The 12872-nt window shown below is 40.5% G+C and overlaps 1 protein-coding gene across 3 annotated transcripts in view; it reads right to left on the reverse strand.

Annotated features, from left to right (window-relative positions):
* Positions 1-2123: 2123 nt before the first annotated feature.
* Anln (anillin, actin binding protein) overlaps positions 2124-12872 on the reverse strand; it is a 62087-nt gene continuing 51338 nt past the window's right edge. For all 3 annotated transcript variants that reach the window (XM_023565204.2, XM_013152779.3, XM_013152780.3), the window contains 2 exons: positions 6151-6323; positions 2124-3387 (listed from right to left, as the gene is read on the reverse strand). In XM_023565204.2, coding sequence (XP_023420972.1) covers positions 3264-3387; positions 6151-6323 — 297 coding nt within the window. In that variant the 3' untranslated portion in view covers positions 2124-3263. The remainder of the gene's footprint in view (positions 3388-6150; positions 6324-12872) is intronic.

Raw genomic sequence — 12872 nt, forward strand, 5'->3', positions numbered from 1 at the left:
ATTTGTCTAAGGAGGGGTGGGGAGAAGCTGAACGGCTAAACTTTGCTTTTAGAGAAAAATGACCAACACCACATCTAAATTTCTTGTAAAACTGGACCTCCCAGTAAATAGATTGATATTTGGCAAGGGGACTTTAATCTGTGGAATGCTATTAGCAGGATGTGGCTGGTTAAGGATCTCATGCAGTAAATACACTTAGAATCCGCGGGTTTTTTTGGCAGGATTCCCACGAGGACCCAAAGCTTTGTCACCAGAGGCTAGAGATCTCTTATCCAGGGCGGGAAGGAAGGTGTCACAGGAAAACCAGAGCCTGCACACCGCAGGAGGTAAGGAGACCTCTCCATTTTGCCAGTGCTCCTTGATGCCGTTGGAATTTGAGTGGTTTGTTAGAAAATCTTTAGTATTTTAGCAGATTCCTGGAAGTTAACAAATCAGCATCTGAGAAGACTGTATCAGCCCCTACTCTCACCAAGGGTGTAGGGCTTGTACCTAATCAACCCTGGCTTAGTTTTACCAGCCTGTGGTCCCATAACCCATGGTCACCTAAATTTGCATTTCTCTGTTTATATTATTTTTACACAATTCTTAGCTGTGGATTTGTTTATATGTGCACAATTTCTGCTAGTATGATTTACCTTCTCAGTTAAAAAGTTTTTGTTATTCACTTAACAAATACCACTGACAAACAGTGAAATATGTTGATTCTGGAAGTGTTGGGCTGATGCCCTTGTCTGTTACTCGTTAAGTGTGGCCTCAAAAAAGTTACCCAAAAAGGTTTACATTCAATGCTGATTTCACAAGGTCATGAAGGTCATATGAGACTGCACACACCAAGAGAACACTCGGTACATAGCAGATGCTAAATGACAGCTCTTTACACATTAGTTCAGTTATTGCTCGTGTCTTACCTTTGTCTATATACATTTATAAGGACTTTCTTAAAAAAGAAAATTATTGGGAGACAGAAAGCGATCCAAATGAGTTGCCCTGTAAGCTTTCTAATGTATTCAAATCTATAGTCTCCATGGGTTTTACTATAACTTGATTTTTATTTGAACCACCGTACTCAAATGACTTCTGCACATGGGAGTTTATGCTTTCTTTCATCTGCTTTATGATCTCATAGTCCAATCTGAGGCTCTTCTTGGTCTCACCAGAGCACCCTGCTGTTCTTTCCCGCTACACTTTTCCACGTTACCCCTGAAGCACAGTGTTCCCTTCATTATTATTTCTCTTTCTGCATCGTACTGTCCGGGTGACCCCGCCCACTCTAATGGCTCCAGCAAAGCCCCTCTAGGGCCATGCTGGTGAAACTGCCAGAACAGTATTTTCTACCATTCGATGGGGTGTTTCTAACTTGATGTTCCACAATCACCTGAACCTAAATTTCTTCTAAAATCGAGCTTTACATACACTCTTAATATAATAAACTTAGATCTCTTTTGCTTTTTCTTTACATCATAGCAAACAGTATGTACGGAACTCTCAGGAACAAGAAAATAGTTTTAAGTAACAAGTATAATCTTTCTCTGGGAAGACACACAAAAACTGCTACTAGTGCTTATGATAAAAGACTTTTCACCTTAACTTCTTTGTGTCTCTTGAATTGTGTACCCTATATGTTACCCCTATTCCAAATTAAACACAAGCCAATTCATAAATACCAGGGAACTTCTCATTGGTCCTAGCAAACCTATTTCCTGTTACACAGTCACCTCTGGTAGGCACCTGGGAATCACCTGCTGTGTCCTCCAGCACATATTCCCTTGCCACACTGCACTGACATGCCTCACAAGTAGGCCCCTCGTCCAATGCATGCACAGCCACACTGAGAACCCACAGAGCCAGCTCTGCAGGAGGGATACCTGGCACGTGATCCTGCCAGAATGGTACCGTCAGGAAGCCCAGCTCCAGGGCTGCACCACACAGCCTTTCTTAAATAACTATGTTGCCGGGCATGGTGGTACAATGCCTGTAATGCCAGCACTTGGAGGCTGAGGCAGGAGGATCTTTGTGAGTTTGAGCCCAGCCTGGGTTACAAAGTGAGCTCAAGGCCAGCCTGAACTACATAGTAAAACCCTGTCTTTAAAAAAGACAAAAAATAAACAAATAAATAACTGATGTCATAAGCCATGTACAAGTGTTTATTTCAGTAAGAGGTCATAAAATATATTTTTATAATATATATAAGAAAAACATTTGAATGAAAAAGGAAACAGGAAGTGACAGAGTTTAGTGTTTTAAATGAAATTTCAATTAACAATTCATAAAAGAAGTTCAAAGTGTACCTAAACGTTGAGACCATGCTTTACAAATGTTTTAGAACGACAAAAGATATTAGCTGATATAGGTAATACATGGATTAACCTTTTCAGAATGATTTCAAAACAGGTTGCTACATACTGTGATACAGACATAAAAAAGACACAAGAACTTTGGCGAGCAAAGTATTATTCTATAGCAGCTTGGTAAAAGTTTACTTCTTTTAATATAAAGGTTCTTTAATTTACATTTGTTCTTGTTACAGGGACAGAAACAATTAATATGCTAATGTTTGGGGTCTATAAGCTATACGGCAAAAATAATTATTTCGATAAAGCATGAATTCTATGAAAATGTGCACCACACTGCATATGTAACTGAGTAAACGTAAACCATGTGATTAACTCTTCCAAACAAAATATTTAACCCCAAATCTCACACAATGTTGCCTTTTCTTGAAGGTAGCCTTGAGCTTTAAACTAGTCCACTTGCTATTTGAAAAAGTGCTCATCTTCAATACTAAAAATGCTTCTAGGGTCCCTTAGAAATATTTTTTCAGTACTATATTAACAAATTATTGACCAGGAGACTATAAAATTTTGAAAAACCTACTGAGCCTAAGAAGGGATCCCCAAACTGGAGGTGGCTGCCAACCCTGGAAGACCTTGCCACCCTGAGACCAAAGATACTTTTAAAAAAATATTTTGCCATGGACAACTGAACAATTATATTTCTAGGCAAATGAGACTTTTAAATTAAGATTTAGTAACAACAACTATAACGAACTGACTTCTAATCACTTATGAATGAAAGCCGTTGAAGTTTTACATACAAAAGACATAAATACTGCATAATATGTAGTGAACATTTGCACAAACCCTTCCCTGTGTAAAGCTCAAAATGCAATCAGTAAATCTGATGCTCTAAAGTATGCTTTCTCTGAAGATATATTTATGACATCGCACAAGCAAGTCTCCACATGATGTGGAAATTCCTGCAGTTTATGGCTTTCCAATAGGCTGGTAGCAGGCATCCGGTTGCCAGAGGCGAATATCCACCAGAACCTGGTTGAGTTTCCGCATCCAGAGGTCCCGCTCCTCTTTCGTGTCTGCAGACAGCCAGTTCCTACGGGAGCAAACAAAGTAGCATCACCTTCTCCCTTCCTCCACCCACACCTCAGGTACCCACACAGGGGAACAGCATCAACTGTAAACTGTAAATCGGTATTTTACCATCTTTTACGGAGCTACCCCAGAACCACGGAGATGCTTCTCCAAGCCCAGCAGAATACAAACACCCCAATTTGGCTAGCTGATCATAATACCTCACTCCATTTTCAGAGTAGTGTTTCCAGTCAAAGAAGGTGTTTGTACAGCTGCCTTTTGAGTGGGACACCTACTGTGTGCAGGCTGCTTCCCAGCAGGAGGACCCCAGTTCGAGCCCTGCATTCCAATGACCTCTGGTGCCAGGTTCCGTGACAGTAGGATTACAGGCTCAGGGCCATCACCGGCCCTGCAAGTAATTCTGCTCTGCATTGTTCCCCATTATTTCTGCCCTACAATGTTAGTGGACCGGGATATTTAAAATAAATGATCTCAAGATCCTAAGGCTGTCTATCCTAAACTCTGTTATATTAGCAATCTCTTCCTTGCATCCTTATGAAGCTACAAATGGAATGAATAACAAGTTGGTGGGGCAGGCAGGGGGTGGGAGGAATCCTTTAACTTACAGCCAGGCCACCGTGCGACAGAGAAGAGCCAGCTGTTAGGAGGGTCTTCATTGCCTGTCATTTCTTTTTTGTGGTATGGAGGACTTAAACCAGTACCTTTACACTGAGCTACATCACTAGCCCTTACTGTGCTTTGAGACAGGGTCCTACTGAGATGCTAAATAGCCCAGTCTGGGCTTAACCTTCTGAAGCTCCTGCCTCTGTCCCAGAGTGCTGGGATTACAGGCCTTTGCCGCACGCCCAGCAGGTCTCTGACACTGTACTAATTCTGCATCTTTACAGCTGTGCCCAAGTATGAGGCGCAGCACGAGTATGAATCAGTGGCACCTCCACCATCCCCTCTCGGTCAGTGGGGAGAAGACTCCTTACAGGGATGACCACGGCTGTTGCCCCTGCTTGTCACTGTGCTGAGTGTCACCTCAGGATTCTTGGTCACTCTGGGACATTTATTTTCTTCCTTTTGACACAGAATTTAGTGGGCTGCAGAGGTGAGTGATCTGCCATGGCTGAGTCTGGTTAGTTATTGAGTTGGGATCAAACTGAGGTCAGTTGGCCTGGGGAGAGTAGAGCACCATCTTAGGGACAAGCTCCTAGGTTTGCTCCTTAACACTAAAACAACTAAAAAAATCAAAACACTTTAGTTCTGTTAGCTTCAAAGGTGCACTACAAAATCCTGCCTCCCAACTACTGAAGCATCTCTAGTTCAAATGAATAGTGTCTATTTTGAAGTAACCAACAAAGAAATCTTTTGAATTGCAGAAGGAAGACAGCAAGCTTGGTGGGTAGAAATGAAAATGATATACATTAAATTTCAATATAAGGCTGAGGTTGAAAAGGCCCTAACAGATCATTAAGGGACGGGGGATGCAGAATGTTTATACTGTTGTGAAACAACTTTGAGATTCCCAAGCAAAGCTCAAGACACGGGGCAGGTCTGAACCAAGGATGCAGAGCTCAGGGATGCACTTGGGCAAAGGTGCACATGCCTGGGCGATGGTGATACTGGAAGGAACCTACACAGAAATCAGGGTCAGGATGATTAGAGCAACATGTGGTCCCGCTGCTTCTGCCAAGGGGGAGGCCCAGGAGAAGTGCGGGAGGGCTCCTGCAGTAGGCAGAAGACAGGGTTAGATGACAACTGTGACAGTGTTACAAGGCACCAAAGGGGCTGCTGTGATCAGAACTGTTTAGTGCTGTGCTTTGGCTGGTCCTCTCGCTGGGCACAGACAGGTCAGTTATGGAGCACAACAATTATAATCCTGTTTAGCACAACAATTATAATCCTGTTTTGCATCCCCTGACCTATCTGATACTACTGCTACAGAAAGTCTCCCTAAGGAGAGGAGTCCAAGAGCCAAGATGAATGAATCTGAAAGTAACCTACACATCAAGCACGGGTGCTCTAGTTACTCTGAATCACACTGGCAGTCTCCAGACAACTCTTCTACTTTGGTATAATGTCTCTTGGATATAGCTTTCTAATAATTTTGCACTAGGAACCATGGAGCTAGTTTTGCTGACCTCCCTGTCTGTGACATCTGCCAACAGCCTGACAAATAAGACTGACAAATTCCAGCTGCTCCCCAATCCTAAATTTGTACACTGAAGTTGGGCTTCAAGTTTCTTCTATCTCACCAAAAGAACGCATGTCCGTCTCTTAACAGTAGTTTGTTATACACATATGTTTAAGCTCAAAGTTAACACACAAAAAAAGTGGCACTTCCAGAATTTCTTCTGTTAACCTCCAATTAGAACTTTACAGAATGAGTCTGTTTTCATAAGTCATGTCATTTTATAAACTGAGAGGTCTCTCAGTAGTGCAAAGGAAAGTTTCATAATCCTTGAAGAATGCTTGGCTTTTCATTTAATCTTAACCCAGAGATTAAGAGCTGAGGCGTTAAAAAAAAAAAAAAAAAAGAGCTGAGGCGTTGAAAGTGCCACGCTGTGCTACGTGCGAATAGGGCCTGCTGTAACATAACCTGAACACCAAGCCGTCTCACCGGTATCAATTCATACACTGCTCTCACTGCAGCGCGTGCTCTCCCGCTGCAGCGGCTCCCTGCTCGAGTCAAGGACCATCTCGGACGTCCTCAGAGTCAGAAGAACATAACGGGCAACAGCGACATGGTTAGCACAAAGCAGAACAGGGCGGTACGTACTTGGTGACACAGAGCGTGTCCCTGCACTGGCTGACAAGAGTCTCCCGGTCGTCTTCTCTTTGTGGCCGGACAGTAATCAGCTCAAAAGTGTTGCGTCTTGCACAAAATTCTCTGTTGGCAGGTTCTATCTGACGGCTGGTACAATTGGCCAGGTTCAACCTTCCTATGGGATTCTAGACAAGTAAATTTTTAAAATATTAGCAGAAAATAGGGGGAGGGGAGGGCGGGAAGTAAAGAGAATCAAGATGTGTTACGTATATGCACCAATTCCCCATGATGAATGTGTTCATTATGGGTGGCAGACATGTACTATTAAAACTTTTAAAAATAAAGGAGGAAAAAGAAAAAGCAAGTGAAAAGAAAAATATCTAAACTTATATAAACACACGATAGCTAAGTGATTGTGCTACAAAACAAAACAGTTAACATTCACAGGATTGGAACAATTGTGTATATTATTGTATTGTGATCTGAGGAAGTCTTAAAGATCATTATGTAAAATAAAATAACAACCCTAATTATGCTCCTACCACCCTGTTTTGAAGGCCTGTATTGTCAGTGTTTTGGGCTCTTTGCTACTGTTATTTATGTCTTTTTTGTTTCGTGTTTTCCTAGTAATTTGTTTTGTTTTGTTTTGTTCTTCCCTCTAATACAGAAAGGATAGATGTGCATGTAGAGGCTTATACATGTGTAGAACTTCTAAACTAACAGAACTGATTATACAATGCATGATGAAATGAACAGCTTTGAAGAAAAAGAGACACCATGATATCCAGTGCTGATTCCGTAGTGTCATGCAGTGAAATCCAACAATACTATTATTCTTTGTTCAGAGTGATTTTACTGTTTTGTATTGTTTAATTTCAACATACATGAAGGTGTGGACAGCCATTTTGAAGAGAACGAGAGACATTATGGCAGCCATTGTTGACTTCCCTATTGTATGGTTTTGAAGGCCTGTAATGCCTTCATCACTCTGTTCTGATCAGTTTAATACTATTTTGTTTTGTATGAATTCACTGTATGTCAAGATACGGACAATTATTTAGAAGAAACAAGAGACAATATGATAGACAATGAAGATCGCCTGTTGTCTTGCTTTGAAATCTGTGTCATGTACATTATTTTCTTCTGATCCACTTTGTTCTGTTTTGTTCTGTTTAGTTTTACTCTCTTTAAAATAAAATAATAAATAAATAAATAAATAACAATGTTAAAAGTACATAAAACTATTTGAGTCAATAAGCATTAAAGAGTAGGCAGACTGACATAAATTAAAACTAAAAAGCACTGGACATGATGGTGCACACCTATACGCCCAGCTACCCAAGTCAGGTGAAGCAGGAGGAACCTGGGTTCAGGACACCCTAGGAAACAGAGTGAGCCCCTGTCTCAAAATTTGAAAAGGAAAAAGAAAGCATTAGGATACGCTCACAGTCCCATTATGGCTGTGCACCCAAAGACACTCAAATCAGTATGTCGAAGAACTGCCAGCACTCCGTGTGGATGGCAGGCTCACGCACAAGGGCCAAGACACACAGACGCCCCAGGTGCCCATCAACAGAGGAACATGGGCCTGCATACTGGGGTACTATTCAACCTTCTAAGGGAGCAGGACACTCTCACTCACAGCAACACGGATGAACCTAGGAGACATTATGTTAAGCCACAGAGACACGTGTTATACACGACCTCACTTTTGTATAGGATTTCAGAAATTCAAATCCAGAGAGTGCAGGAGGGAATGGTGAAGGGGAGGTGGAGGGGAAACAGAGATGCTGGTCAACAGGAACAAAGCTGAAAACTTGGGGAGGAGTGCGTTCTTCTGCACAGCACAACGACAACAGCTAATACAAATGTTTATTTTTTATTTTTTATTTTATTTTATTTTTTTGTCTTTTCCTTTTTTATCAGTACAAGGGATCGAACTCACGACCGCCTGCTTGCAAGGCAGGTGCTTATGCCGCTGAGCTAAATCCCCAGCCCCACAAATGTGTATTTTAAAATAGCTAAAAAGGGATTTTTAATGTTCCTACCACAAAGAAATGATAAGTATTTGAAATGACAGGAAGCAAATCGGCTTAATTCACAGTGCACATATGCGCTGAAACACTGCATTGTACCTCATACACATATTCAATTACTACTTGTCAATTTAAATTAAAAACTAAAATTTTTAAAGAGAAAGTTAACATTGACTCAGCCACATGCAAGCCTCTTTCGTGAAGAGTCTCCGGAGCACCAGCAACTCTCGGAAGTGACCATTTTTTGTGCCCTTCCGGGTTCCCTTCCACACTGTCCTATTCCACAGTTGATTACTGATTCTTCAGTTGAATCATTAGCAGGAGATACTGGGGAGGAAAGAAAACCTGGAGTTGCAGAGGAAGAAGAGCTCCAGTTCTCAGTTACCTGATTCAGTAAATCTGTGCGTTTCTGGAAAATGATATTTTGTAGGAAATAGGATGATATTTTAAATGCTTTTCGTACATCAAGAGTGTATGACTTAACGCCTTAGTGAGGCTGTTCTGTCGCTAGCACGGTTTTGGCAATGCTTTAGTATCCCTGCTGTGAAGCTCGGAATAAGGTATGTTACCGGCTGGCTGCAGGATTTTTGTGACCCGGTGCAGTGCTGTTAAGTTCACAAGCTAAACTTGTAGAGAGAATTCTGTTTCAGATTGTCTCTTGTCTATTTCAGATCAATATTGTCTTTTTAATCATGGAACTGACAAAGAAAAAAATTATTTCTTAAACTAAAAAAGTAGTTAACACTGAGTTACACTGGGCTGAAAGAAACGTATTCAGTATTTATTACTATTTCTTGCTGAGAATAAAAATTGAAACCAAAGCTATCAACTGATGATTCTTGTCAAATATCCTATGAACTTGCAACAAAGAAACACGAAACAAACAAAAACACCATTATGGATGTGGAAAACTTAAACACAAAAATGAAGCCGTAAATACTTCACCCAGCTTCAACAATCAGAAGCACAAATCCAGCTACCTTTTATCCACACCTCCCTCTCCTCTTTCAATAAACAAAAGCCTAGACATCGTATTTGGTGTGTAAATATTTTATGTATCCCTAAAGGTAAGGCCAGATTGCCCTGTGGCTTTGGGAGCCCTGTCACTCCAGTGCTGCAAGAACCAAATGGGGGGTAAAAATTCATGAGACCAAATGGTCCTGGAAAGGAGAAAGGCACACACAAAGGCACATGCAATCTATGAAGCCAATGAAACTGTCAACGCTGTTAGTAATGAAGAAGAGAAATTAAAATACACCACTTTAAACCCTTACACTGGTTAAGTCTGTGTAGATAAAGTCTGTGTTGATTGGTTGGAGGGTCACAGAAATTCTTATACCCACTGATCAAAGTGTAAAATAAAAAATAAAAAGAGGCTGGGGGTGTGGCTCAGTGTGAAGGCCCTGTGTTCAATCCTTGTACCACGAAAAAGCATATCATCATCATCATCACAGAGATGTTTATATATATGCAATCATCGTTTTTCTTAATAGTAAAAAAATTAAATAACAGCATCAGGGGACTATTTAAATAATGATTTTATGTTGCCAGGCATGGTGGCACACACCTGCACTTGGGAGGCTTACTCAGGAGGATCATCGTGAGTTTGAGACCAGCCTGTACTACATAGTAAAACCCTGTCTCAACAAACAAAACAAACAAACAAACAACACAAGATTTTATAGTTCTGCCCAGTGTGGTGACACAGGCCTGTAATCTCAGCTAGCACTTAGAAGGCTGGGAGAGGAGGACTTGTGCAAGCTCAAGGCCAGCCTGGGTTACCTAGTGAGTTCAAGACTAGCTTGAACTACATAGCAGAACCCTGTCTGGAAAAAAAACCAAATATATACTTTAAAAAGATAAGTAATTTTGTTTCCAGCATAAGTGGCAAACTGAACTGTCTGAAATAGTCCCTCCTCCCACTACATAACCCCTCAAATGCTAGATAATTAACATATATTCATAAAGTAGAAGAAACTGTCATGGCCAAAATCAGTGCAGAAGACAGAATACAGCAGAGTTAGCCAGCCTGAAATCCTCACTGGCCTTCGGCCAGCACTAGGACCCCACAGCCTGGCCTCCCAGGGAAGACATGATGATTTCACATGAAGTCTGATAACTGCTTATAATACCCCTGGCAAAGCAGCAAGAATACAAGCTTTGTGTGTTGTGGACACAGAAACAAAACACGAGAATATTTACTGAAGCCAGGGATGCATTATACCTTTTGTCATTTGTGTTATAACTATTTGAATATTTTTAATTATAAAAGATAAATATACATAATGTCAGTGTATGTGTGTGTGTACATGTGAAAAAAACAAAGGTCAAGAGCAGTGATACACTGCTGCATAACAACAAATTAGGAGGTCTGGGGATTTAGCTCAGCGGCATAAATGCCTGCCTGGCAAGCACGAGGTTGTGAGTTCAATCTCTGGTACAGCAAAACAAAAACAAAAACAAATTAGGAGAGGTGCCTTACCAGGCAGTAAAACCCATTTTAAAGCCAAAATGATTGAGACTGCGGTGGAGAAACAGATCACAGGAAACAGCGCAGAAGCCTAAAATTAAACCAACATACGCAATGACATTTTATCCACATACATAGATTAGCTTCATACACACAAGAATGGTACTGCAAACCAGGTCAGGGAGGAGGAACTGTTTCACAACATTGGGCACGGTAGGAAAAAACAAAAAAACAGTCCAGAAAAATACATCAATTTGGGTTAAACTAAATGTGAACTATAAAACTTTGTAACTTTAGAGGGAGATATGAGAGAAATTCTTTTTTTGTTGTTTTTGTTTTGGAGATAGTTTCACTATGTAGTTCAGGCAGCCTTGAATTTACTACATAAGCCAAACTGGCCTTGAACTTGTGGTGATCCTCCTGCCTCGGCTTCCTGAGTGCTGGGACAAGGGATGTGAGCCACCATACGGGGCTTAAGAGAAATCTGTTCGACTGCAGAGTAAAAAGTCAACGAGTCTATCTATCTTTTCCTTTAGGTTCTTTCCTTGGCTTTTCATTTTTATCTTGCTCAATGAATAAATCAATCAAATCAATCGCCAATGGTGTTGTAAATTTAGGTGCAAAAGCATTCAAGTGCCTTACTACAAATTGCAACCTAGAAACAAACATGTTAACTAAATGATTAAATTCATACAATCTTTCTTCTTTCTTTCTTTCATTCATTCATTCATTCATTCATTCATTCATTCATTCAGTTTTTAGGACAGAGTCCAGCTATACAGCCCAGGCTGGCCTCAAACTCTTGCTAACCGGCCCCCCTCAGCTTCCAGAAGGCTGGGATTACAAGCACCTGGCATTTTCTTAAGACTCAGAAAAGCACAAACAATGTAATGGATTGACAGAGCTGTCCTTAACATTTCACTCATGAAAAGGCTCATCAAACCTAAAAGAGTCACCTAGTCAAAGACTATAATTATGGTTTACTGAAAGAGAGAGAAAAACATAAAAAACCAATTTATAGTAGAAAAAATACAAATGGCTATAAATACAAATAAAGATCCTTACTCTGGTAATCAGGGAGATACAGAAGAAAGTCAACAATGAGGTGACATTTTTGCCTATCTCATACTGACCATAGGTTAAAAAGATGCAACTTATCAAGCGTTGAGGGGGGATGAGGAAAACTATGAACTCTTAGATATTCTTGGTGGGAACAGAAAATTGTACAACCATTTTCAAGAATCATTAAACAAAATCAAGTTGAAGATGTTCAAATCCCACAGCCAGCAATGCTGCTACCAGGTGAAACTCAAGAAAGGATGTCCACCCATGTACATAAAAAGTTAAATCGCATCAGCACTGTTTATAAAGCACCAACTGGAAATAATCTAAGTGTCTACAAACAGGGAGAGGAATAAATAAATTGTGGGAAGGCCTTCTACCAGAATACTATGCGGCAGAGAGGAGAGGCAAACTAGAGTTGCACACATCAACCTGGACTAACCTCACATATGTGTTGACCTAATAGCATACACAGAATATATGATTTGTATGTTTTAAAATGTGCAATTGCAGTACCATACTTACTATATAGAATAAAAACCTTAAGAAATGCCTAGGAACAATAAATAATTGTAGCCAGGGATTATCTGTGTGGAGAACTACATGGGGAATTTTCCCTGGTCTGGTAACAGGTTGACTGAAACTATTTTCATGTCTTAAACATTTCACTTCTGGTCTTATAGTGTAGTTCAGCCTAGTTTCAAGCTCACGACTCTCCTGCGTCAGCCTTCTAAGTGCTAAGCTCACAACATTACCACATCGGGCCATAATATATTTTTAAAATATTAGTAATTTTAATGACAACAATGTAATATTATCTAATGACTAATAAACACAACATTGTTGACGCATCTTTATAAACACTGAAAGATGCCAGGATATATCATGAACCCGTTTACGTCAAACATTGAAATTTTTAAAAATTTTTACATAAAACTCGTGCATGTTACCTACACAACACATTTCATTATGCTCGCTGTCACGGGCTTTTCAAGTAGGAATCACTAAGCTTTGAAGGGTTTAATAAAAAACAGATGACAAAGACTCTGCCCATGCGTGGGGTGTAGCTTAGTGGTAGAGACTTCTCCATTGTGGTCATGGCCCTGGGCTCAGTCGCCAGCATAAAAGGAAAAAAAACTGTAAAAAGCACTGCTTTTTATTTTTAA

Source organism: Cavia porcellus, unplaced genomic scaffold, assembly GCF_034190915.1.
Source record: "Cavia porcellus strain 051 isolate PalLab524CR breed Dunkin Hartley unplaced genomic scaffold, mCavPor4.1 scaffold_23, whole genome shotgun sequence".
Lineage (NCBI taxonomy): Eukaryota > Metazoa > Chordata > Mammalia > Rodentia > Caviidae > Cavia > Cavia porcellus.